Below are 26,522 nucleotides of genomic sequence, written 5' to 3'. Positions count from 1 at the left end.
AGCTGTAGGTACATGGTATTAAGATTCACACTTGGGATCCATTCACTGCCTAAATCAGAATGGAAAAAAATGCTAAAACAAGCTACTGAACAACTAGGATTTAGACCAATTAATCCTGGCACATGTTCAGTAGAAGTACAAAGATAATGTTTAGAGCAGGGGTGGCCAATCTGTGGCTCCAGAGCCACATGCGGCTCTTCAGAAGTTAACATGCAGCTCCTTTTATAGGCACCAACTCCTGGGCTGGAGCTACAGGTAGCAACTTTCCAATGTGCTGCGGGGGAGGGTGCTCACTGCTCAACCCCTGGCTCTGCCACATGCCCTGCCCCCACTCCACCCCTTCCCACACCCTCCCCTCAGCCTGCCGTGCCTTCGTTCCTCCCTCTCCCTCCCAGAGCCTTCTGCATGGAAGGTGTGGGGAGGGAGGGAGGGTGAGGCCGATGGGTGGGGGAGTTGACGGTGGGATGCTGATGTATTATTGTGGCTCTTTGGCAATGTACACTGGTAAATTCTGGCTCATTCTCAGGCTGAGGTTGAACACCCCTGGTTTAGAGCAACTAAATAGTAGGCCTGGTTGAAATTTTTCCATGAAAAGTTCTTTCATTGAAAAATGCCCTTTATTTCAAAATCAAAAGTTGCACAAAATATTGTCAATATATTTCATGCCATGAAAAATGTGCTTTCACTCCTAATATTTTGTTTTCCATTTTCTTTTTTATTAAAAGCATTATTGAGAATATTATCAAGAAAATTTGTTTACTAAAACTGTTTTTTTGTGAAACAAAAAATTTCAATAACCATTTCAATAAGTGTTTTGGAGAGTATTTTTGATCATTTGGGGGGAAATATTAAAGGAAAAACAGGGACAGTTTTTGAACATGTCAAAACAAAAACAACCTAGAACATTTTTGTGAAAATATGTTTGGCCCCTAACTAGCAATGGTGCAATCACCAAAGCTAAATTCACCTCTCTGTGGAAAGCTGGGGTAACACCCTCCACAGCTGAAGTGTGGCTGTGAGGGAAGCTACCTCAGAACAGCCCATCAGGGTGACCTCTCCCCCTGCAGAGTACTGAATAAGGGCTATACATTGATCCTATATATAGGCTTCCATAGAGGGAAGCATTGGGGTCAAGTCAGGATGGAAACCATAAAATATGCTATCAGGCAGGATCAGTGACTAACACCTAAAAGTGGTGCACAAAGGGTAGTGGTGCTGCACCAGCCAGCAGAATGGAATAGTAGCTGAGATGATTGGCTGGGATGGGAAGGTGGCTACCCTGTGACCTCCTGGCTCTGGATCCACACATTGCACACCTCACCTGCATAAACTCTCCATTTCTGCGAATGAATGTGGGTAAAGTGAATTTTACCCTGACAGCAGGTAATAAAAATAAAACCTGTAAAAAAAAAAAAACTTAAATAACATTATGCTTCCCTTATACATTTGAAAATATGCATTATGCTTTGATTATCTTTGTACACTTATTCGTTAGTTAAATCCCCCAAATAAATATATCCTAGATAGGTCAGCATTTAGAAAACAGAAAACTCTAGATAGACTATGTAGCAGTTCTACACTACATGTATATTGCTTACTTAAATACATAAATGCACTTGTGGATGCAGTGAATTGTACACCGTCCTTTACACACAACATCCAGCAGATGGAACTGTTTTCCCATTAAAAACTGGAGCCTGGTAGTCAAAATTCATTAGAGATGGATGGAGATGAAATACATGCTACTGGGAGGTACTGCTACTATATGCCCAAACCTTTAGGTCTTACTCAGGCAAAGCCATTGAAGTCAATAGGATGAATCCTGCAGTCTTTATTGAGCCAAAATTTTGACATGAATTCTCAGTGAGGATTGTTGGATTAGATCTTATGCGTACAGCTAATGCGGCAATGAGTCTCTGCTCAAGTGTTCAGCTATTTTATATCTAGCCCATATAGTAGCAATGCCAAATGTAATACAAGCCTCTCAATATTTGAGGACTTTCTTAAACTCCCAAGTCCTGGAATCATGTTATTATCTGATATTCCTTCCTTCATACTGTCCTTCCTTTAAAGTACATTTCTAGGCATTATAGTTGTCGAGAAAAGCTCAGGCAAACAAAAAATTCAATTAAAAAAACCTCATGATTGTTAAGCTAATCTTACAATTGCTTGTGGTTGACTAATAATATTTGAGCACTTAGGGAAGGAAATACCGTCGTGATGTTCCGAAAATACAAGAGTATAGCTTTTCATTTCAATTAGATTTTGTTGGGGTGGGAGGGGGGGGAAGAGCGAGAGAGAGCATGAGATAGCATGCGCGCATGCACAGGGTGTCATGGTGAAAGAAAACTAACATAATCTTTGAGTTGTTAATATAATGATCACTGAATTCTCTTGTGCTGAGAAAGTCCTGTCACCTCATAGCATATAAGCTTTTATGTGAGAAAAAGGACCATGTCCACTTGCATTTTTATTTTATTTTATTTTTAAATTTGCTGCTCTCTGTGCATCTTTGTTCTCTATGTGTCAGACTCTCAGGTCTGTAAATGGAGGACACAGCTAAATGAGGGGGGAGGTTCAGCAAACCAGCGTGTTCCATCCCCACTCCCTAGGACTTGCAGAGGGAGGGCAGTAAAAGGATCTGCACAGTGGGGCTGGGACTGAGATTGCTTGAGAATAGGAAGAGAGCTGTGGGGTTGGAACCTGACAGGGCCTCTGGCCCCAGGGTGATTCTCTGGGAAAGGCAATATAGCCTGTGATTGTACTACCTGTTCTGCAGAACCTCTTTCATGATAGTGAACTCTAGGGCAACCAAAACCAGGGGGAGACCTTGGTAGCCCAGCTCCCATTTGAACTGTACTGTTGGGGAATACAGAGAATGTAGAGCCAGAATAAAGACAGTGGGCCTCTATGTGGATTGTCCAAGCATCTTGCAGATCCACGAGTATCCTCCAGATTTGAATGTGAGCAAACCACACACCCAACTGGAACAAGTGAAGAGAACTCCACCAGTGGACTCATGCAGAGTTTTCCTGCTGTTGAAGGGAGCAATCTGGCCCTGTGTTACTTAATAACTGATCTGAAAGTATAGTTGATATCATGGCTATGGTTTTGCTCTTTTTCCTGAGCTTTTGGTTTCCTGACTCAAGTCTATTTTATTTGTTCTTATTATTTTACCTGTGAATTTGTATTTTAAAATGCATTTACAGTTTGGTGCACAGAACAATGGCTAATTAGGTACATGGGTCAATATGATCATATATGCATGGTAAATATACAGCTAAATGCTATATCATGTTGCTTTTGGAACAGCATCATCATATACAATTTGGTACCAAGGGATAAACCAACAACTGCAACAGGACACCTACCCCGCACCTTTTAATTCATACATAATTGTGATGGGAAGAAAAACACCAGAAATTTGTAAAGAAAATAGTGCTTTCTGCTCCAAAGTTAAGTGTTCCTTTGTGGGATTGCATTCAAAGCAAAGACATGAACAATGAGTTGTTCCTAGCTTTAGAACCCAATAGCATTTGAGGATACATTCTCAAAGCCAGGCAAATATAAGAAAAGAAATGGAAAAAAAGGGAATTATCAGACAAACTGTTATTCTGCTAAATAAATCCCTGCCAGTCAACTTCAATAGTTCTGTAGCCATTATACTTAGTCCATGAGACATTTTCTGACATTAGGACTCTGAGAATAAAAAAAATCCACAGAGATGTGACAATATTGACTACAAATTCAGACTGATGGTACGGTGTCATCATACATACTTTTTTGTAGTGAATTCGATGTGTGAAAGGTTTGAGAGATTTGCAGAACAAAGTCCTTTGTATACAGGACAGTTAGACCTAGATTTTCAAAAGTGAGTGGTGCTGAGGAGTGGGGGTGCCTCAATTTGGGGGTGCTCTGTTAGGACACCTTAGAGGTGATCTGATTTTTCAGAGGGAGGGTGCTCAGTGCTCTTTGAAAATGAGGGACCAATAAGGTGTCTCAAAATGGTTACCCAAAAATGGAGGTACCCAAAGTCATGAATCACTTTGAAAATCTGAAAGACCTTATATTATGGGCAACAGGGGTATTGGCTTCCCCCATACTTCCCCACTTATAGAAGGTGAAGAGGGAATTCAATCTCCATCTCTGTTCAGTCATTAGTATTTCTGCTAACAAGAAATGCCACCCACCCACATCAAAGTGTGGAGGAAATTGATGGGGCTGGCGCTGAAAGGGGAACAGTCCCAGAAGCAAGGAAGGGAGACACTTGCCAAGGGACAATACGTAGATCCTCCCCCCGCCCCCGGGAGTCTCTGGCACCCATTGGCCAGCTGAGGGAAAGGGGTGCTGATTGGCCAGCATTCTCCAGATCCCAGGACTTAGCCCAGCGCAGGGGCCATGTGGAGCCCCTTTTAGCTCCATTCCAGCAGCCCGCCCTACCCACCTGAACCAGGAATGGGAACCCAGCCTGACAGATGCTGCAGGATCTAGCTGATCTCCTGTTTAGAGGGTCAGGAAGGAATTTTTTTCTCCCATAGGCCAATTGGCATAGGACCAGAGAATTTTTTGCCTTCCTCACAGCACCTGCAAGACACAGTGGGTTCAGTAGGAACATACTTAATACCCAGCTGATTTACTGGGGGGGAGTTGTTTACTTGTCACAATTGGGACCAATTTCCCATGCAGTTAAGAGAATAAAATGAACAGTTCCCAGAGGTAAGAGACCTGGTATTTTGGTGATGGGCCTTGAGCTCATGTGATAGGGTGAGAGGTCCCCACCCTGCTGAACCCTCTGTCCCCTTCATATGGAGAGAGCTGAGTCCAGCCTGGGAGGGTAGGCTGAGGAGAGCCTACCCAGTGATATGGGTTATATGGTAAGGAGCCCTGTAACCCCAGCACTGGAACCAATTAAATCCCTGGTATAGGACAGTATGGGTGATGGGGGAGGGGTAGCGCCTCTCCCTTGTGTTAAAGTTACCGCCTGCTGCTTAATTCCAAGGATATGGCTGTGCTCATTTTGTCACTGTCCACATCAATGCCAGTTACAGTCCATTCTGAAGGTCATCTTATGATGTGGAAACTTGTCCAGGAGATATATTTTAAAGCTCCAATTTATAAGCAGCTCCATGAGGTAAAGGGGTGCGTAAGGACACTTTTCCTCATTAGTCTCTGATGGGTTTAATGTTTCCCAAATAGGTTATTATCCTAGGATAACTGTTCCTTTGCAGCACACTGAGAGCCTTCTCTTTCACCTCAGTGCTTAACCCTGTGATTCAGTTAATTAGCATCTGGTTAGTGTGTATTTCTTTTGCTGAAGTTCTGATTACACATGTTGAAACTCCCTTGTCAGGAAGCCTGGTAATATAACTACTGAAAGGCAAACTACAATTATTGTTTTTCACCTCCAAGACCATGCAGTTATTTTTGACAACCGTTCAGAATGAACGTAGAATCAAGTCTAAGAAGAATGTCATGTTCAAATGTCTGAGCTGTTGCTTGTGAAGTGAAATGTTCTCTTCTGCAATTTTCTATGCTAGATCAGAGTAGTGTATTCAAATATGACAAAAATGCCATTTAAGGGAGTTAGCCCAGACCTAATGGTAACATGAGGAGCTATCACATTGGAGACCAAAGCTTATCTTGGAGATTGTTTCCTCACTGTCAGACTGATATGGAAACAGGAAATGCTCACATTAGCAGCAGTACCAGCATAGCTCTCAGACAGCCTCTGGGAAACGGAGACACAGCTAAGATATAGATTAGCTTTGCTTTAATTTTGCGAAACATCTGTTGACTGACATACTGACCGCTCTGCACCTTTAAGCAGGTGGTTTTTTGGCTGGTCTGGCCGAGTGAAGGGAACAGGGCTTTATGGCTGGGGGTGGGGAGGTATGAAAACTCCTGCAAAAGGGGCAGGTACAGTGGTCACTGACTCATCCCCTGGGAATGCAGGGTTTGAAAAGGAGTAGCAAGGCCTTCCTTTTACATGGACCAAGGCTGAGGCAGGACCCACCCTCCCTCCTTTTTAGGTGGCAAAATATCCAGTTTAGTCAACACCTGTTGTAGGCATTACACTAGCTGTCCCTTTTTTAAGGGGGCTGGGAAGGAATTTTTCCCTTACCACCATATTGGCTGGCGTGCAGTTGGTTTTTTTTTTTCCCGCTTTCCCCACAGCAAGTTTCAGAAAGGGCTTTGTTCATGCATGGCATGACGGCAGGTAGGCCATATGTCACAACTCATTATTTAAGTGTACGGCGATTGTCCAGTGCAGGTACTCCATAGGAAAGGTATAGAGTGACTGGATAAATGGCTTGGGAAAGAACTTAAAAAGAGGTGTTCATTAAAGGAAGGAACAGGGGAGTGGTTGGGGACTCCTAAGGTTGGTATGGCAGGGAGCCAACCCCCCATTCTTATAGCCTACCTTAGCCCTCCTACGAGCCAGGTGTGGATGGTAAGTTCCCAGCAATGGATTTGCTGGAGGAACATGGATGGAAAAAGAGGGGGAGCTGGTAAAAGCCCCACAGGTAATTATGGAATAAACATGGGGGTTACCTGCACTGTACACTGTTATCTGCTGGGTAGTCCCAGACATCTAATAATAAAGTTGCAGCCTAATTAAACCGATGTCAAATGTCTCATGTCCTCCTTTCGGCATAGCCAGACAATTACTATCCAAAAACAAAACAAAAAATATTTATGCTTTAAGATGCAATATTTTGTGATGCAGCAGGTCAGGGAAACTGTATAAATACATTAGGAACAATAAACTTTTCCAAGCATTGTTCCTGGATCAACACTCAGAAAGAAAATGTATTAGTCACCTAGTGTCAGAAACCCCACATGCCAGCATGCTTACTTATCTGCACCCAGAAACTACAATCCCTAAGCATTCTTACCTGCACCCACTAACACCTACCAATCCCACCTGCCAGCTGAAAGGCCACCATTTAAAATGCAGTATTGCTCTGAAAAGGAACTCTGTAGAACAAATCAGACCTTGTGACTTTACTGACTAAAATAAGTATCATTTTTACTCCTTTTACCACTAAAGAGGCAAAAGAACTGAGAGTGTATGGATTGGTTTCTACTCTGGCTCATGCATCATCAACAGAATGGTTAACTAAGTTCTGTTTGCAAAATCTTTGTTGTTGATAATCAAAAAGAACCCATCTTGATTTTCAGAGCTCTGGTGGAATTTGTAGGCATGGCAGTTTGAGAAGCCTCTTGTTAATTGTAAACTGTGCACACCTGATCGGGAAACCACCATTTTCACTTTTTGAAAAAAGAGCCACTTTTCAATGTCAAACAACATTTTAAAGGAAAGTATCTGATTGTATTGGGGTTGGGGAGTGAAGGAGAGTGCTTATTTGACTACTTCAGGGAGAAGGCATGCTTGTAGTTCTTTTTCTTGTGGCTTAGAATTCTGGTCTGTGACCTAGCCAGCCCACTTTCGGGCAGAGGCCTCAATTTTAGGGAATTAAAAGCAAAATACAAATATTGTTTTTTCTCAGTGTTTTAATATTTGCAGATAACACATTAAAGCTGAACATCAAGGAACAAAAGATATTAAAATGATTATAACATTTAAGATCACAAGCAATACAGGAGAAGAAACTTTGATGTTGTTCTTTTTATGATCCAAATCAGAAATACTGCCTCTCAACTCAAACACCATGTGACTTATAGGAACGACGTCTAGTTTTTGTTTCACTGGATGTTTCATGCTTTGCCTTTTTTCACTGTGATCTGCTAATCTCCGATTAACTACATTCTCAGTGTGATCTCACTCACAAATTGAAAATCTACCACAGTACATACAATCAGGAGATTTTGACAGCTTCTCCTTTGTATTGTATTAAAAAAAAACAGAACAACTCAGCTATAAATACTTTTCATTTCAGACTACCTAAACAGACTGGCTTATCCAGAACTACATCACACTATACACATGCATGCTAGCATACATATATTCTTTTTACTTTGAGCAAGAAACTAATTTGTACTGATTTTGAGTAATCCTTTATATTCCCCTCTGCTCAACTTAAAACCAAGCTATTATCAATCAATACATTAATGTCACTGTGCACCAAATAATCAAACATGTCCTTGCTGGCAGCAGAGTGAAAGCATCGCATGCTTTGAACATAATATTTGAGGCTATAGAAAAAGTATAGTTTGTAAAAGAATGGATTTAAATATTTCAGGAAAGAGCTGTTTAGATGAAAAAGCAGATGGTTTTCAAGTGGTAACAAACTAGATGATACGGGGTATTGCATTGCACCTACTTTTGTCTAACTGGAATATACTGCAAATGGTTGGAAGGAGGATATAGTTTCAAAATTGGCTAAATGTACTGTTTTTGTGAGACAAGATGGCATAAACTAATTCATAATGATAAAGATAGAAGTGACATGCCTTTGAAACAAAGTACAAGGTGATGAAGCTGGGGATTTTACTATTTATTACCAGAGTGATTAGAGCAGTGGTTCTCAAAGCCAGTCTACCGCTTGTTCAGGGAAAGCCCCTGGCGCGCTGGACTGGTTTGTTTACCTGCCGCGTCTGCAGGTTCGGCTGATCGCAGCTCCCACCTGCCGCGGTTCGCCGCTCCAGGCTAATGGGGGCTGTGGGAAGCCGTGCAGGCCAAGGAACGTTCTGGCCGCCATTCCTGCAGCCCCCATTGGCCTGGAGTGGCAAACCACGGCCAGTGGGAGCCGCGATTGGCCGAACCTGCGGATGCAGCAGGTAAATAAACCGGTCCGGCGCGCCAGGGGCTTTCCCTGAACAAGCAGTGGACCGGCTTTGAGAACCACTGGCTTAGAGAATTAGGGCCCTGTTGTGCTATGATTTGTACAAAGAGTAAAAGACAAGCTTTGTCCCAAATAGCTTATATTTTACGAGTCTCAAATGGAGAGCAAAAAGGAGGGGGACAGACCAGGAATGGAATCTTGGGATGGAATCTTGGGGTGATTTTGCAACTAATTTAAAGGCATCTGCACAATACTTCACAGCATTTATTATTTTTAGTGAATCTTGGGATGGAATCTTGGGGTGATTTTGCAACTAATTTAAAGGCATCTGCACAATACTTCACAGCATTTATTATTTTTAGTGAAATCTGTCCCCTTACTATGCAGCCTCCTGTCTTAAGAGATGCATGTGGGGAGTGGTATGGGATGTACCAACGTTTTGATGGCATGATTTTAGGGCAGTTGTAATTCCTCATGAGTGGCTAAGGTACCAGCAAGTGATCCAGGTCATTATTCAAGTTGTTCCCCAAAAATAATTTCCACTATCCCACACCATCATGTAATCTGTGTATGTCACATATTTTGCAGAAAATATTATTTAGAAATCTACTGGAGAGTTTTAAAACTTGATTGACACTGTCTGCAAACCTGAATTCAAAAGGAGAGGAAAGTTGGCTGAAATGATCTTTAGAAACTAAAAATTGTTCACACTAGCTCTTTGATTCATAATAAGTATACTCATTTGAAGATGTGATACATTAGAACCCACCAGAAAAAGAAGCGTCGTATCCCACTGGAAACATTTGAAAGCTGGTATAAGCAGCAGTGGAAAGCTCTTCTTTTTTCTCCCTCTGAGTCAGAGTAAAGTTCTGCAGTAGAGTAATCTACAACCACCACCCTTTTTTGTTCATGAATATTTGTCAAGAGATTTTGATATTTATCAATTGGCTGTTATTCAGTAACATTTAACAGTGTTTCATGCACATAAATGTCAGTTTACAGTTTGCATACAAACAGCGTTTACGTCTTTGCTATTTGCTATTACTGCTATGGCTGCAACTAATTGTTTATGTATCTCTCTCTCTCTCTCTCACACCCCTCCTACTCCCATTATGGGATGCATACATGAAATTATTGTATTTAAATGCATGGCAAATATTTAAGTTAAGATTCCATCTTAACTTAAACTTGAATGGTTTCAGAGTAGCAGCTGTGTTAGTCTGTAACTGCAAAAAGAACAGGAGTACTTGTGGCACCTTAGAGACTAACAAATTTATTAGAGCATAAGCTTTTGTGGGCTTCAGCCCACTTCATCGGATGCATAGAATGGAACATATAGTAAGAAGATATATATACATAGAGAGAAGTTGGAAGTTTCCATACAAACTGTAAGAGGCTAATTAGTTAAGATGAGCTATTATCAGCAGGAGAAAAAAACTTTCGTAGTGATAATCAAGATGGCCCATTGAGAGAGTTAACAAGAAGGTGTGAGGATACTTAACTTAGGGAAATAGATTCAATATGTGTAATGACTCAGCCACTCCCAGTCTCTATTCAAACTGAAGTTAATGGTATCTAGTTTGCATATTAATTCAAGCTTAGCAGTTTCTCGTTGGAGTCTGTTTTTGAAGCTTTTCTGTTGCAAAATTGCTACCCTTAAATCTTCTACTGAGTGGCCAGAGAGGTTGAAGTGTTCTCCTACGGGTTTTTGAATGTTATGATTCCTGATGTCAGATTTGTGTCCATTTATTCTTTTGCGTAGAGACTGTCCGGTTTGGCCAATGTACATGGCAGAGGGGCATTGCTGGCACATGATGGCATATATCACATTGGTAGATGTGCAGGTGAACGAGCCCCTGATGACATGGTTGATGTGATTAGGTCCTATGATGGTGTCACTTGAATAAATATGTGGACAGAGTTGGCATCGGGCTTTGTTTCAAGGATAGGTTCCTGGGTTAGTGTTTTTGTTGTGTGTGGTTGCTGGAGAGTATTTGCTTCAGGTTGGGGGGCTGTCTGTAAGCAAGGACTGACCTGTCTCCCAAGATCTGTGAGAGTGATGGGTTGTCCTTCAGGATAGGTTGTAGTTCCTTGATGATGCGTTGGAGGGGTTTTAGTTGGGGGCTGAAGGTGACAGCGAGTGGTGTTCTATTATTTTCTTTGTTGGGCCTGTCCTGTAGTAGGTGACCTCTGGGTACTCTTCTGGCTCTGTCAATCTGTTTTTTCACTTCAGCAGGTGGGTACTGTAGTTGTAAGAACACTTGGTAGAGATCTTGTAGGTGTTTGTCTCTGTCTGAGGGATTGGAGCAAATGCGGTTGTATCGTAGAGCTTGGCTGCAGACAATTGATAGTGTGGTGTGTAGCTGGTGCCCCGCAGCTCCCTACCACGCCTAACTGGTGCTATCCGAAGTCATGGAGGTCTTTGGAAGTCATGCATTCCGTGACTTCCATGACCAAATTACAGCCTTAATCATCAGTGATGTTTAAGCCCTTCCCAGCACTGCAATACTGTCTGCTACCACTTAAGCTCCAAGACTCAAACAGGACTAACTATGTTAGCTGGCAGCAGCAGAAGTCTATAGAGGGATAGACTGTTGGGTCCAGGTGCTGAGTCTGAAGGGTGATTTAGGTGAGGGGATGGAACCCAGCCCAGCTCTCTTCTTCCCTCAATACCTTCTGCTACAGCTGTTCTAGCAGCTCCCATGTGTTCCCAGCACATTGAGTATTGCTGTTGCTAGGGCAGCAACCCAGCTAGATAAAAAGTTTGTGTGATCTGTTATTCCGGCATGCTGCAAAAAATTTCCCGAAGAACAAAAGCCAGAAAAAGGAAATGGCAATTTTTAGCATTTTGTCTGAACGGAATTTCATGGAACAAAAAAAACATTTTGGTAGCCTGAGGGCCTCCTGCCAAAAACCGCACACAAGGAGGTGTGAAAGCTCCTCAAAGAACAAGTCACAAAAATCTTTTATAATGGAAAGTGGGAGGCAATTTAAACATAAAGGACACTACCAATTCCTCCTATAAGATCATTTTCCTTGGTAGCCTAGTTGACTGCCTGCGTGAACACATAGCAGGAACTTTTTTCTTTTATCTATATTTTTCCTGTATTATATCTCTGATACTCTTGTGGTTTGGCATTACAAATAGCTAGAGTAATGGGATTGATATAATCCATTTTAGGCCTGTCCTGCAATTCACTTCAGCTATGCAGACGACTATAGAAATCAGTGTGCCTCCCTGGAGGTGGAGCAGTGTTTCCCATGTGCAGTGTGCTGCAAGATCCGGTTCTTAATTATGTTATTAAAGACAGAGAAAAGCAATATCGGGGGGTGCCTTCCCTCCCCCAGCTCCTTTCTTTGTGATGTATGAAGAAGGTAAGAAGTTTTTGCTTTAAAAACATATACTTATTCTTTATAAATTCAAGTCTTGTGTACCTTAGCCAATGAGAAATGCTATGTAAGGTGTGTACTTTAAGTCCTACCACTCTCATGGAGTTTGGCACTTAAGTCCAGGCTGAAGGGAGGTGCCGATCCCTGCTGGCAACTCACAGCCAGGAATGTCTCTCCTGGAGTCAGGCAACTTAGGTGCCTAAGGCATTTCTTGTGGGGCCGGTGGCAGTACCTATCTTACAGCTTTTAGTCCCGTGACTGGAGCACTCACCTGGAATGTGGGAAACCCAGGTTCAATTTCCCCCTCTGCCTGAGGGGAAGAAAGGATGTGAACAGGGGTCTCCCACCTCTGAGGAAAGTGCTCAGAGGCTGGGCTATAGGATATTCAATAGCCACTGAGCTATAGGATATTCTGACATGGGCCTCCTATTTTCCAATTTCTCCTGTTGACAGTCTTCCACTCTGTATAAATACTTAGAGTCAAGGGGCCAGATGACAAGAATGACTCAATACTGTGGTAGTTAGGAGACCCAACTAGGAGGAGTTCAGTCCCCCCAATAATTCCAGTTATCTGAAGCTGCTCCACTGTGCATAAAGGAGACTAAGGAAGCCCCATATCCCATAGCTCAGTGTTCTCCTGAGATGTGTGGGAGACCCCTGTTCAAATCCTCTTCCTCTCCTCACGCAGAGGGGAAACTCAAGCCCTGGTCTCCCACATCCCAGGTGAGTGCTCTAACCACTCTGCTAACAGTTATAAGGTAGGCTCCATCTCCTGCTTCTCTGCCAGATTTTGAATTAGACCCAATAGGTAGGTGGCCTCTGAATATACCTAGCAGATCAGCCCACCCTGGCAAGATATATCTTCACTCAAAAAAGAACTAGAGAAGTTCATGGAGTATAGGTCCATCAATGGCTATTAGCCAGGACGGGCAGGGATGCTGTCCCTAGCCTCTGTTTGCCAGAAGCTGGGAATGGGCGACAGGGGATGGATCACTGGATGATTGCCTGTTCTGTTCATTCCCTCTGGGACACCTGGTATTGGTCACTGTCAGAAGTCAGGATACTGGGCTAGATGGACCTTTGGTCTGACCCAGTAGGGCCGTTGTTATGCACTCACCTATCTTCCCACAGTTCGCTCTGGGGTTTAGGTGCCCACACACCTAGAGTAAGGCAGAAGTATGCATACGCATTAGCAGAAACTAGGGCATCTAGGGAATTTTTACTCTGGAAACTTAGGTGCTGAGTGAATTTAGTTACCTATGGGGTGGCAGATGAGTGAGAGTATTGTGGATCACAGTGAAGCCTAAAAATGGGATTTAGGCACCTAAGTACCTTTGTGGATATGGGTACTAGTGACCTACAAGCACATCCCATTGAAAGACTTGTAGTCCTAGGTCACTTAGGCACTTTTGAAAATCTCCATATTAGTTTGCTTTTGTCAATATTATTTAACGCTAACAAATTTAAAATGCCCTAAGAATAAAGAGCTAACATGGCAAGATTTTATGTGAGAACAATAAGGTTGTAAAACTTCTTCAAGTTAACTTTTAATATTCCCTCGATGTACTTTTCCATGGGTGTCTGTGCAGCAAACACACCTGTACAGAATTTACAAAACTGGAAAAAAAAAACCCTGAAGAAATTTAAGGGCCTAATCCTGTGAATCTTCCAACATGCAAAATCCCATTGGCAGTCCATATAAGTGCCATGTGTAGCGAGCTTGCAGGAATAAGCCCACAGTCTACAAAATTGTACTCATCACAGTTCTCACCCTTTCTATCTCAATCTGCTATGCTTTTCTCCTTGTGCTCATAGCTGCCTTCCCCTTAACTTATAGCAACACCTGATTGTGACAGTTTGGGTTCCATTGCAAGGTCTCACTGAGCAGCCCTGACTGTGAAGACAGAGGCATACACTGAGCTGATTATGCAAAGTTTCTCTTAATTTTTCTCTCTCTCCAGTTTATCTGTTCACTTAATTGGTACTACCTGCATGAGTAAGGATTAAATGTGAATACAAGTTTAATATCAGGCCTTAAGACACTGATTTTATCTTTCAATAGGATAAGTGGAAAATCAGAAGAGTTTCTGTTGCAGGCATATGTCATTAAGAAACAGATGGAAGTACATAGATGGTTCAGGAGAACAACTATTCAAGACAGTTTATGGTAAAGGACGATCATGGCCCATGAGATATTTTAGGCCTGATGCAAAGGATAAGCAAACTGAAGGGTAATTTGGAAGCAATTGCTTTAAGTAAATCTGTTCAAACCTCCTCACACTCAATCACAGAAGTAAAACTTCCTACAAATCTCAGGCCTGACAACTGAGTCAGGTAATGAAGACTAAATAAATATTTAGTGGCCAGGTGAAGAAGACAACCACCCTCTGAGGGGGGGAAAAAGTCAAGGAATAACAATGCCGCTCCTCTTCTTGCTGAAGGGATAATGAAAAGGGAAACAGAGAAGAAAGGAACAAATTACAGTGGAAAAAGCAACCAAGTCAGGGCTCGTCTACACTAGAAAGCTTTGCCACTTTAATTATACTGGTACAGTTACAGCAGCAAAACACCTTTAGCGTAAACACAGTTATACTAGTATAAAAGTGCTTACTGGTATAGTTTATTTCACTTCAAAACTAAGAATAAACTATAAATCAGTAAAAGACATCTTTATACCACTCATAGCTGTATCCACACAAGGCCTTATACTAGTATAAAACTATACGGGTAAAAAAAAATAAGAATAATAATCACACCACTAATTGACATAGTTTTATACCAGTATAGCTCTTCTAGTGTAGACCAGGCCCTAGAGTTAAAAAAGCAACCCAACAAGCCATGATTACAATTACTAACCTAACTGTTAATGCCCAGAGTTGTCATTTGCTACTTTAAGTCCATAAATAAATAAATAAATAAATAAAACAAACCTTACCGAAGTTTTATTACTCGGAAATGTATATAGATGCTCAATGACAAATTTCAAGCCATTTTTTTAAAATCTAAAAATATTACAGAAATGCATGTCAGTGCATCTCTCTGTTTACCACAATGCTCTCTTAATTTGAAATCGCAGCTCATCTTGCATTTAATTTTTCAGTATGAAAAAAGTTTTTATCAGGAGACTACTCATAGCTTCAGCGACATGTACGATGACTTATATAGTTCTTGAACAAACTAAATTTTATGCCAAAATCATACAAAGATATGCCCAGAACCCCATCTTTGGGAAATATTAAAATAAAACATACAAATTATACTGTATTTCCTATATTTGTGAAATGCAATTTATTAAATATCATTAGATGCAAATAATGTCCACATAAAAATCCAGTGCATTATAGAGCAAGTGTGGCTCAATGCCATTGCTTCTAATCCCTCAAATTCAGTACTAGATTTTACTTAGGTGGCATCTTACTTGAGAGGCTAGACTGGCTTAATTTTCAAAAGTGACAAGTTATTTGGAGTGCCTCAGTTTTGGGGCAAGCAACATCCAGTACCTTAAAGGGGCCTGATTTTCAGAGGATGGTTACTCAGCATTTTCTAAAAATTAGGCTCCTTTAAGGTTTTGACCAAACACAGAGGCATCCAAAGTCACCAGTCACTTCTGGTCACTGCACTGTACTTAGATCAGGAAAAAATATACACAATCTGTCACATTAGCGCACAGATAGAGCACATGATGTTGGATATTTTGCCAGAAGCTGGGAATGGGTGATGGGGGATGGATCACCTGATGATTACCTGTTCTGTTCATTCCCTCTGGGGCACTTGGCATTGGCCACTGTCAGAAGACAGGATACTGCGACAGTTGGACCTTTGTTCTGACATAGTATGGTCATTCTTATATTCTTATTTCAAACTTTGGGTGACACATACAGGAGATTAATTAATCATTAATATTGTATGAGAAGATCATATTAAATGTCATGTCTGAAACTTGTTTTCGGGAAGGAATATTTGTAATGTAGTCTCAGTGAAGGTCACATGAATCTTGCCTTAATGGAACATTGGACTTTTTCCACAAAAATCCATGTGACATTATCAAGGTGAATCTTTGGGTAATATTACACCATTTGGGTTTTCTACCGAATTGCACATAATTAACTACTTCTTTTTATTATAGTAAGTGACTTAATCTTTGCAACCAGGTGTATTTTAATTAGAAAATGGAAATTACCTTCATCTCAGCAGAACAGAAAACTGAATTAGGTCTGGCATACTGCAGAAATGCAAAAGATAACCCTAGAACTCAAAAATAATCACCATATGTTGCAGGATACATGGTCTAACTCAGGGGTCTCAAAATTGCAGCCCGCAAACCTCCCCAATGTGGCCCGTGGGGCTCCAGCAATTTTGAGGCCAGGTCTCTCCCTTGGCCTCACCTGCCGCTCCCGGATGCTCCCTCCCCCACAGGCGACTTAAAATGGCCCAGGGCCCTGGCAGCACAGCGGAGCTGAGCAGCGTCTGCCTGCTCGCTCCACGTATCTGCCGGTCCCTCCCTGCAGCCCCTGGGCAGGACAGGGCTGTGCCTCTGCGTGCTGCCTCCGGCCCAAGGGCCCCTGTGGCCAATGGGAAGAGGCACCTGGGGGCAGCAGCGAAGTGCTGCACCCCCCTCCCAGAGCCTGCACCCCCTCCCACACACCCCCTCACACCCCCAAACTCCCTCCCAGAGCCTGCACCCCTCCCCCTCCTCCTGCACCCCCACCACTTGCCCCAGCCCAGAGCCTGCACTGAGCACCCAAACTCCATCCCAGAGCCAGCACCCCAGACCCTCTCCCTCACCCAAACTCCCTCCCAGAGCCCAACTTCTCACCCCTTCTGCACCCAGACTCCCTCCCAGAGCCTGCACCCCAAGCCCTTACCCCAGACCTCCTCCCCCACCCAAACTCCCTCCCAGAGCCAGCACCCCAGACCCTCTCCCTCACCCAAACTCCCTCCCAGAGCCCAACTTCTCACCCCTTCTGCACCCAAACTCCCTCCCAGAGCCTGCACCCCAAGCCCTTACCCCAGACCTCCTCCCCCACCCAAACTCCCTCCCAGAGCCAGCACCCCAGACCCTCTCCCTCACCCAAACTCCCTCCCAGAGCCCAACTTCTCACCCCTTCTGCACCCAAACTCCCTCCCAGAGCCTGCACCCCAAGCCCCTACCCCAGACCTCCTCCCCCACCCAAACTCCCTCCCAGAGCCTTAGGTAGGTGGGGGCAGAGTTTTATGGGGGCAGAGTTTTGGGGGGTGGTTCTGGGGGGCTTGAGTGACATTATTGGCCCGCTGGGAGGATTTGAGGACTGGCACTGGCCCTAAGGTAAATTGACTTTGAGACCCCTGGTCTAACTCATTGAAATCATGTGCAGAGTACAATGATTTATTGCAATATGTCTTTTGTGCTTATCTGAAACTTCATACGAAGTGGCTCAGTAAAGAATAAATTTAAAGCAAATTACACACACTTCTGAAATCCAGTGACCTTTATTTCACACCTGTATCAGAAGCAGACATGTTAATTGGCAGCTCATAAACATTCCAATCAGGGAAAATACTAATGAACTTGGCTGTGGAATTCTCAGTTGTGCTTCATTTGCACTGCGCAAAAAATATGCCCAACTGACAAGAGAGTCCAAAAAACCTGTCTGAATGGTTCTTAGATCACCCTGTGAGCAAAACAATATAAATGATTGTAGTTTAATTAGTGTGAAATGTAGTGACTTAGGCAGATTCTAAATACATGAGAAAATATATGTATTAAGCTATACAATTTTAGAGACTTTTTAAATTCTTTGCCATTCTAAACTACTATTACTCAAGAAAGTAAATGGAAAATGTCAGTACTTCTTTCTACAAATAAAGCAGCAGCAGCATCCTTCATACTTATATAGTGTCTTCTATCCGAGCTTCTGAACGCACTTTAAAACATTAAAACATTCATTAATCCTTGCAACACACCTACTAGGAAGGTTAATATCATATTCCTCTTTCAGGTAAGTAAACAGAGGCTCTGAGAGGTGAACTGATTTGCACACAGTAGTAACTTTGACTCAGATCCTGCAAACACTCATGTACTTAATTTTACTCATCTGAGTAATCTCTTTGAGGTGAATGCATTATTCATGTCACCAAAATTAAGCGTGTGTGTTAATAAGCATCTGCAGAACCGGGACTACAAAGATCCAGTTCCGGAACATACTTAGGATACGCTAAAGTTCCCTATTTAGAAGAGCACTAAAATGTGCATTTAACTTTAAATATGTGCTTAAGTCTGATTATAAGATTTAAGGATGTCTCATGTAGGCCCATGGTGACTAAGTGGCAGAATAGAAAAAGAACCCAGGAATCCTGTTTCCCTGTCAGTCTTGTAGTCCTTACTCATGTGAGCATTGTTAGTGACATGAGTCATGGTTGCAGGATTGGCACTAGGTTAGGGGCATGATGGAGGGCTGATTTATTTAAAAAGAAATATGTTTCAAAGAACATAACAATCAAGACTGAAAAATAGTACAAAAATCTATTTTATCACTATATGCACATTTATTTTCTACTGCTGTTCACTGGAGGGTAAAACATCTTATTGCTAGTTGTGTTATTGATCCATGTGGTTAGAAAGACAATATTTTCATGTAATAAATACACATGAAGCTATTCAATTTTGCAAGAGATTTAATGCATACATTTTTAAACACTCCTTTAAATTAGATCCAATTTTTAGCTAAGTTCTTTGGTATTTCTCTTAGGCTCACCCATGAACGACTATATCTAAAATAGCCTTATAATATCTAAATATCAGCCTACACATACTCCCCAAAACTACAATAGAGGGAAACCTGGGGCTGTAAGAAGCTTTACTCTAGCCTAAGAAAGTGATTAACTTTCAAACCAACAACATACTATACACAGACTGCAGTTATTTAAGAGAACTTTCTGTCTCTACTACCCTCCTTCTTTTCAACTACTTTTTTTCTGCCTCTTCAGCCCCATCCTCTCTCTTATCTCAGCCTCTGCACTGCAAACTTTCAACTATATCACCAATAGGGATTAAAAAACCCTCAATAGATTTGTCTTTGGTTCAGTTGGTCCAGGAGTCTGCATGATTATCCAGAACTTATTCAAATTTTCTACAAAATAGGAATTGGAAAAATTGCACTGGACAACTCATCAGAATGCCACGTTGCTGAGATTTCCAGAACTTTCAGCTTCTGTTCAAGCCAAAATAACAACTCAACAAACAAAGAAAACAATACAACACAATACAACAGCAGGCTACTTCATGTTATTTTCCCCTTTATCGTTCTGATCTTAGCTTAGACTAGGAAGTTTAGAGATTAAAAGAAACTGAAAAATAATGGACGAAAAGTAATCTCACTTTTTGCAAAACTCCAACAAAGTCTGAATCCATCCCTGTTCTCAATTAAATGGTTCACTCATCCTTAAAAGCCCTTTTTCTAACTGGCCCCACAGCCTCAGAGATACAAGTCTGCATCTGTCTACCAGTGACCACCTCCAGAATCCTATGTTCCTGTGTACAAGTACCATCGCTTTTGTGATACACCGCTTGCAAGGATTCTGGGATCAATATGGAGCAGTCTGAACAGCAGCAAGACACAGACCACAAGCTTTATTATGAAGGAGACAGAATGACAGATGATAGGAAGAAGAAGTTATAAAACTGGAACATTTTGCATACCTTCTAGTGAAGTCTCTCAAACTGCTTTCCAACAATTAATTAAACCTTACGGTGGCTATGAAATTGGTAACTATCACCATCCCTGTTTTACAGGTGGATAAATGGAGGCACCAAAAGTGACTAAGTGACTGAGCTGGGAACAGAACTGACTCCCTGTCTTCTGCTCTGAATGCCAAGACTCTGATCTTGCAATTTGTTCCATGTAAAGGAACACCTGCACTCCCGCAGAGCTCCACTGAAGTAAATAGGGTTTGATGTAGTGTCATTGGTCTGCCTACCTGGAACAAGTTCCAGGATTAGAGCCTACATTTCTTCTTCCCTGCAGTTTTCCATGACATCTAAGTCTTCCCCCGAGGTTTTCCCATCTCTAAATTTCACCTAAAAATAAGTACACAGCTTTGATAGCAAAGTATTAATGGTATGCAACTAATAGAATGCATTATTATGATAGTGAACACATTAAAACAGTCTAATCAAACAAGTATGCTGAAGTAACTTATATGTCTGAGCATCCATGCAAAATAGGATTTTCTTTTTTCCAAATCAGGCTGATACATTTTAGTTTAAAAACCCTCAATATATTCCAAATATTTATTTCATATTATTTTATACATTACTCTCTTGCACACACTCCTTCCATGAACATGTTTTTACTCTTGGTTTTTATGCCATTCTGATTAGGGAAGTAACATACTTTTACTTATATATCCTTAAGCAGGTAAAATCTGTTATTTATCATTTAAGAGATAAAAGGGAGCACAACATGATGGCTTGTTAAATGACTGTCATATAAAACAATAAACATCTATTCATAAAACATATGCATACTGCATGGTCTAACTTGTTGCTTTCAAAGTTGTAAGTGCGAAGGTTATTGACCAGATAGTAATGGTAAAGCAAGTTATTTATATAGTAACATGATGGTGGCTCAAGTTATCTGCATTTGGGGTATATAAAAGAGGGTTTTGTACAAAAGATAGAATTATTATTTATTTTACAGTATTGTCTTGAGGCCCAAAACGAGATTGGGCCACACTGTGCTAGGCTCTGTACAGACATCGTAAGAGGCAATCTCTGTCTCAAAGATCTAGCATGGCAGACAAAGGACAGCAATGGAAACTGAGGCACAAACAGGTGAAGTGTCTTGTCCAATGTCACACAGGAGGTCAGAGGCAGACCCAGTAATAGAATGTGTGTGTTGCCCAACTCCCAGTACAACATCCTAGCCTCTAGAACAAACTGCCTATAGTATGAGTAAAAATAACGAGGAGTACTTGTCGCATTGTAGAGACTAACAAATTTATTTGGGCATAAGCTTTAGTCTCTAAGGTGCCACAAGTTCTCCTCGTTGTTTTTGCTGATACAGACGAATACGGCTACCACTCTCCCCTATCAGCTGACAAGCTACATGAGATCTGAGCCCTTATAGACCTTGCTATGTAGCTCATGATAGAACACCAAACTGAAAAACAAATTCTAGAATGGTCTTGTTTCCCCCATAAGCAATGATCTGGGAATCTCCTCTCTCTGATTTTACTTTACTGGAAAAGTAATTGAGTGCTCTTTGCAAGCACCAGACTGTAGTAAATGACACACAAGATAAAATAAGATTTTGGTTTTTTTTGCTTCATGTATATTTACTATGTATTGTGCCACTTCTTCTCTTTTTGATGTACAAATGTTATGTTTGTCTTGTAAAACATTTTAAAATAACATGATAAATAAAACAGGAGCACCTACGAGAAAGAAAAGTTTTAAGCTCTGTTTTTCAACTGATTGTGGGTCAGCAACACAGATTGCATGAAGTTAGGAAGATATGGACAAGGGTAGGATCGTGAGAGTAAGTGGGGGGTAAAAAATAGCTAAACTTTTACACCCTAAATTTAATTAAACTTGGCTGTGAATTAAATCAACAGTGAGGCAGTTGCTGGGTTAGATAACTGGGTACACAAGTACCAGAGAAAGAAGTGGATGTAAGCCAGAAGGAAAGGGGAGAAGAATATTTCATGGTCCAACAATACTCAAATACTCATTCAGTCTGGGGATGCAATGCCAGCTCTGGGTCTTGCATGCTTTTCCATCAGGAAGTAAGGCAGTTTTAACCACACCCTCACCCACCAAAATAAACATCCTGCTTTACATTTGAACAACAGAGACTTGCCAGTTCTTTTAGTTTCATCACGTGTCTCCCATTTTAACTAATCTTTACAAAATCTGCTCAGATCTCATGAGCTTCTTGCAAATTTCACCCCTATTAGCCACCAACTCACAGTACTTCTAAATTTACTGAAGCTAGGCATCCCTAGTAAAAATGCCTACCACTTCCTCACATTCTCTCTGCACCTAGAAGTGAGTTTGCCTCAAGTAAAATGGCTGCAATCTTCCAATGCTTCCAGTGGGTAGAACAATGAGCTCAGGATGGCCATCTCTCTGGGTTGAAATCCTGCACTCCTGTTTATTCACCCACTTCACCACCTCCCTGAAACCAGTGGTATGTGGGGGTAGGGGAGGAAGGTTTCGAGAGAAAAGAGGGAGAAGAGACAAGAAAGGGAAAAGGCAGCAGAGGGGCCAGGAAGGAGGGGTAAAAAAGGAGCAGGAGAGTGAAGAAGGAAAGGATAACAGTTCAGTTTGACCCAAACCAAATATTTTGTTTTGACAAATAGAGGAATTGGTTGAGAATTTGAAAGTGGAAGGCAGCTTAGGAGAAAGTGATCATGAAATGGTAGAGAATGCAACTATAAGGACTGGTAGGAGGCAAAACAGCACAATAAAGACAATGGATTTCAAAAAGGCAGACTTTAGCAAACTCTGGGACTGGGTAGGTAAGTTCCCATGGGAAGCAAGTTGAAGGAGAAAAAACAGTTCAAGAGAGTTTGCAGTTTTTCAAAGAGACATTATTAAGGGCACAAGACCAAATTATCCCACTGCATAGGAAAGATAGGAAATATGGCAAGAGACCACCCTGGCTTAATGAGGAGATCTTCAATGATCTGAAGCTCAAAAATAGAATCCAACAAAAAGTGGAAACTAGGTCAAATTACAAAGGATGAATATCAACAAACAACACAAGTATGTAGGGACAAATCAGAAACACCATGGCATAAAACGAGATTAAACTAGCTAAAGAAATAAAGGGTAACAAAAAACATTTTATAAACACATTAGAAGCAAGAGGAAGACCAAGGACAGGGTAGGTCCGTTACTCAATAAGGGGAGAAAAACGATAACAGAAAATGTAGAAATGGCAGAAGTGCTAAATGACTGTTTCAGTTTTCATTAAGAAAGGTTAGTAGTGATTGGACGTCTAACACAGTTAATGCCAGTGAAAATGAGGTATGATCAGAGGCTAAAATAGGGAAAGAGCAAGTTAAAAATTACTTAGACAAGTTAGATGTCTTCAAGTCACCAGGGCCTGATGAAAAGATATCTGAACCATTAGTGATCATCTTTGAAAAGTCATGGAAGACGGGAGAGATTCCAGAGGACTGGAAAGGGGCAAATATAATGTAAATCTATAAAAAGGGAAATAAGGACAACCCAGGGAATTACAGACCAGTTAGTTTAACTTCTGTACCCAGAAAGATAATGGAGCAAATAATTAAGAAATAAATTTGCAAACACCTTGAAGATAATAAGGTCATAAGTAACAGATTCAGCATGGATTTTTCAAGAACAAATTGTGCCAAACCAACCAAATAGCTTTCTTGACAGAACAACAAGGCTTGTGGATGGGGTGGAAGCGGTGGATGTGGTCATTCTTGACTTTAGTAAGGCTTTTGATATGGTCTTGCATGACCTTCTCATAAACAAATTACGGAAATATGACCTAGATGGAGCTACTATAAGGTGAGTGCATAACTGGTTGGAAAACCGCTCCCAGAGCGTAGTTATCAGTAGTTCACAGTCAAGCCGGAAGGGCATATAAGTGGGATACCACAAGAATCAGTTCTGGGTCCGGTTCTGTTCAATATCTTCATCAATGATTTAGATAATGGCACAGAGAGTATACTTATACAGCTTGCGGGTGATACTAAGCTGGATGGAGTTGCAAGTGCTTTGGAGGATAGGATTAAAATTCAAAATGATCTGCACCAACTGGAGAAATGGTCTGAAGTAAATAGGCTGAAATTCAATAAGGACAAATGCAAAGTACTCCACTTAGGAAGGAACAATAAGTTGCACACATACAAAATGGGAAATGACTGCCTAGGAAGGAATACTGCAGAAAGGGATCTGGAGGTCATAGTGGATCACAAGCTAAAAATGAGGCGATAGTGTGACACTGTCACAAAAACAGCAAACACCATTCTGGGATGCATTATCAGGAGTGTTGTAAACAAGATACGAGATGTAATTCTTCGCTCTGCTTTGTGCTGATTAGGCCTCAACTGGAATACTGTGTCCAGTTCTGGGTGCCATATGTCAGGAAAGATGTGGACAAATTGGAGAAAGTCCAGAGAAGAGCAACAAAAATGATCAAAAGTCTAGAAAATAGGACCTGAGGAAAGATTGAAAAAATTGTAGGGAGGCTCTATTACCTCTGTATCTGGCACCACTAATGGAATACTGTGTCCAGTTCAGAATTCCAGGATTCAAGAAGACTATTAATAAATTGGAGAGGGTTCACAGAAGAGCCACAAGAATGATTAAAGTATTGGAAAACATGCCTCACAGTAATAGACTCCAGGAGCTCAACCTATTTAGCATTACAAAGAGTAGGTTAAGGTTAACAGAGAAGATCAGAGGTTATAAGTACCTACATCAGGAACAAAAAACTTGACAATAGGCTCTCCATTCTAACCGGACAAAGTATATCAAGATTCAATGGCTGTAAACTGAAGTTAGACAAATTGAAACTGGAAATCTGATGCAAGTTTTTAATAGTGAGAGTAATTAACAATTGGAACAATTTACTAAGGGTTGTGGTAGACTCTTGGTCACTGGCAAATTTTTAAATAAAGATTGGATGTTGTTCTAAAAGATATGCTCTAATTCAAAAGGAATTAAGGGAAGTCCTATGGACTGTGTTATACAAAAGGTCATACTGGATGATCATAATGGTCCCTTCTAGCCTTATATCTCTGAATCTTTGTTTGGAATCAAGAAATGTACATAATTTGTTTGGAATCAAGAAATTTACAGTAAATAATCATGTACTGTACTGAGGGTATCTAAACCTGCATGTTGCTCTGTAAGACCATGTTTTAAACCAGTGGCTTGTGGATGCAATATTACACACTGATTATTTCAAAATAGTGGATTGCAAACATACCAGTCTCATTAGTGCCTATATGATTGAAATTTAAGTCAAGACAGCTATTGTTAAAATCAGAGTTTAATAAAGTCAACCTATTCTGAAAGCAAGAAAATGCATGTAAACTGCAATTTACAAGGTATACTGAAGCAATGTGTCAAATTTCTAGCCAGCAATAAGCTTTGAGCATTGTGAACATACAAAACCCTTCCAGGCATTCTGGAATAAGCCATTAATCTGAGCTGCTTCTCCTTGTTTACGCAAAAGGAGAGAGGCTCAGACAGCATAACTGATCAGCAAAAGGAGAATTTAATGCTGTTCAAATCTGTTCAAACAAGTTTTTTGGGACCTATAATTTATATCAAGATATTTTCTGAACTCTGGTAATTCAATTTCCACTGTTAATATGTGTGAAGCTGTTTTTGTTTAAACTGGATAGGATTCAAATTTAAATCCTGTGCTGAAACATTTAGTCTAAATTTTTATTTTCTCAGATAATTGTTTCATGGATAGCAAATTATTTACAAAGACAGTTTATGCATGTGAACTAAATATTAGCACATGTATGAAATGTCAACATTTGCTTTTCAAACTGCAGGCAAATTTTTAAACGTAAAGGCTGATGCCTGGCAGACTGACAGATCTTAAGAGAACAAAACTCACTATTTCCTGGCACAGTGCAATATTCCCACTTACCTTTCCAAAGAACAACACTCCCCTGAAACTCCAGTAGGGGACTCACTGAAAAAAAGATTGCTACTAGTCATGACAAATCACCACAGTATATGTCGTGGTTTTGTGCTATAGACAACTGAGATGACCAAACTGATTTTACTTGTAGCTTATGCCAGTTACTCCATTTCTCACTCTGTGAAGATGGATGACCTTCCAAGCATTGTTTCATGCATGATGCAGCAAACAAGAGTGTAGTTTTCACAATGCACTTCATTCTTGTATTAGAGATTAAGCTTTAATGTAATTACATAATTCTCTCTGTATGCATATCACTGTATTATATAGTGTATTAATAGGCACACTATTCAGGAGAAGAGCAGATTCCTACAGTATCTGGGAGAAGTATGTTCTAGTGATGTGAGCATAATTCTAATTCTGAGCCTGACAGACTCCTTCTATGATCTTGGGTAACTCACTTTGACACTATCTAGGGCACGAGTGGCAGAAGCTCCCTAAAAGCACGGGGATTATGTGGACACCTGGCTGTTGTGTTGGCTAGCCTCTTGCCTCTGGGGAACTGATTTGTGCCTGCTTTTCTAAACTTGGAGCATATCTCAGTATAGTCGTACAGTAGAATCTTATAACTTTACATACAATAAGAAAAGGAGTACTTGTGGCACCTTAGAGACTAACCAATTTATTTAAGCATAAGCTGTAGCTCACGAAAGCTTATGCTCAAATAAATTGGTTAGTCTCTAAGGTGCCACAAGTACTCCTT

The 26,522-nt window shown here is 41.1% G+C and overlaps 1 protein-coding gene across 4 annotated transcripts in view; it reads right to left on the bottom strand.

The window, feature by feature from the left end:
- The window catches only part of GALNT13 (polypeptide N-acetylgalactosaminyltransferase 13), a 415,890-nt gene that overhangs the window by 75,659 nt on the left and 313,709 nt on the right, over positions 1–26,522 (bottom strand). For 3 of the 4 annotated variants that reach the window (XM_074967361.1, XM_074967360.1, XM_074967359.1), the window contains one exon: positions 1,322–1,399. The exons of the other annotated variant lie outside the window; for it this stretch is intronic. In XM_074967361.1, the coding sequence (XP_074823462.1) occupies positions 1,322–1,399 (78 nt within the window). The remainder of the gene's footprint in view (positions 1–1,321; positions 1,400–26,522) is intronic. 4 annotated transcript variants of the gene reach the window in all.

The sequence above is a fragment of the Natator depressus genome, chromosome 11 (genome assembly GCF_965152275.1).
Source record: "Natator depressus isolate rNatDep1 chromosome 11, rNatDep2.hap1, whole genome shotgun sequence".
Lineage (NCBI taxonomy): Eukaryota > Metazoa > Chordata > Testudines > Cheloniidae > Natator > Natator depressus.
This window is presented reverse-complemented; position numbering and strand designations above follow the sequence as displayed.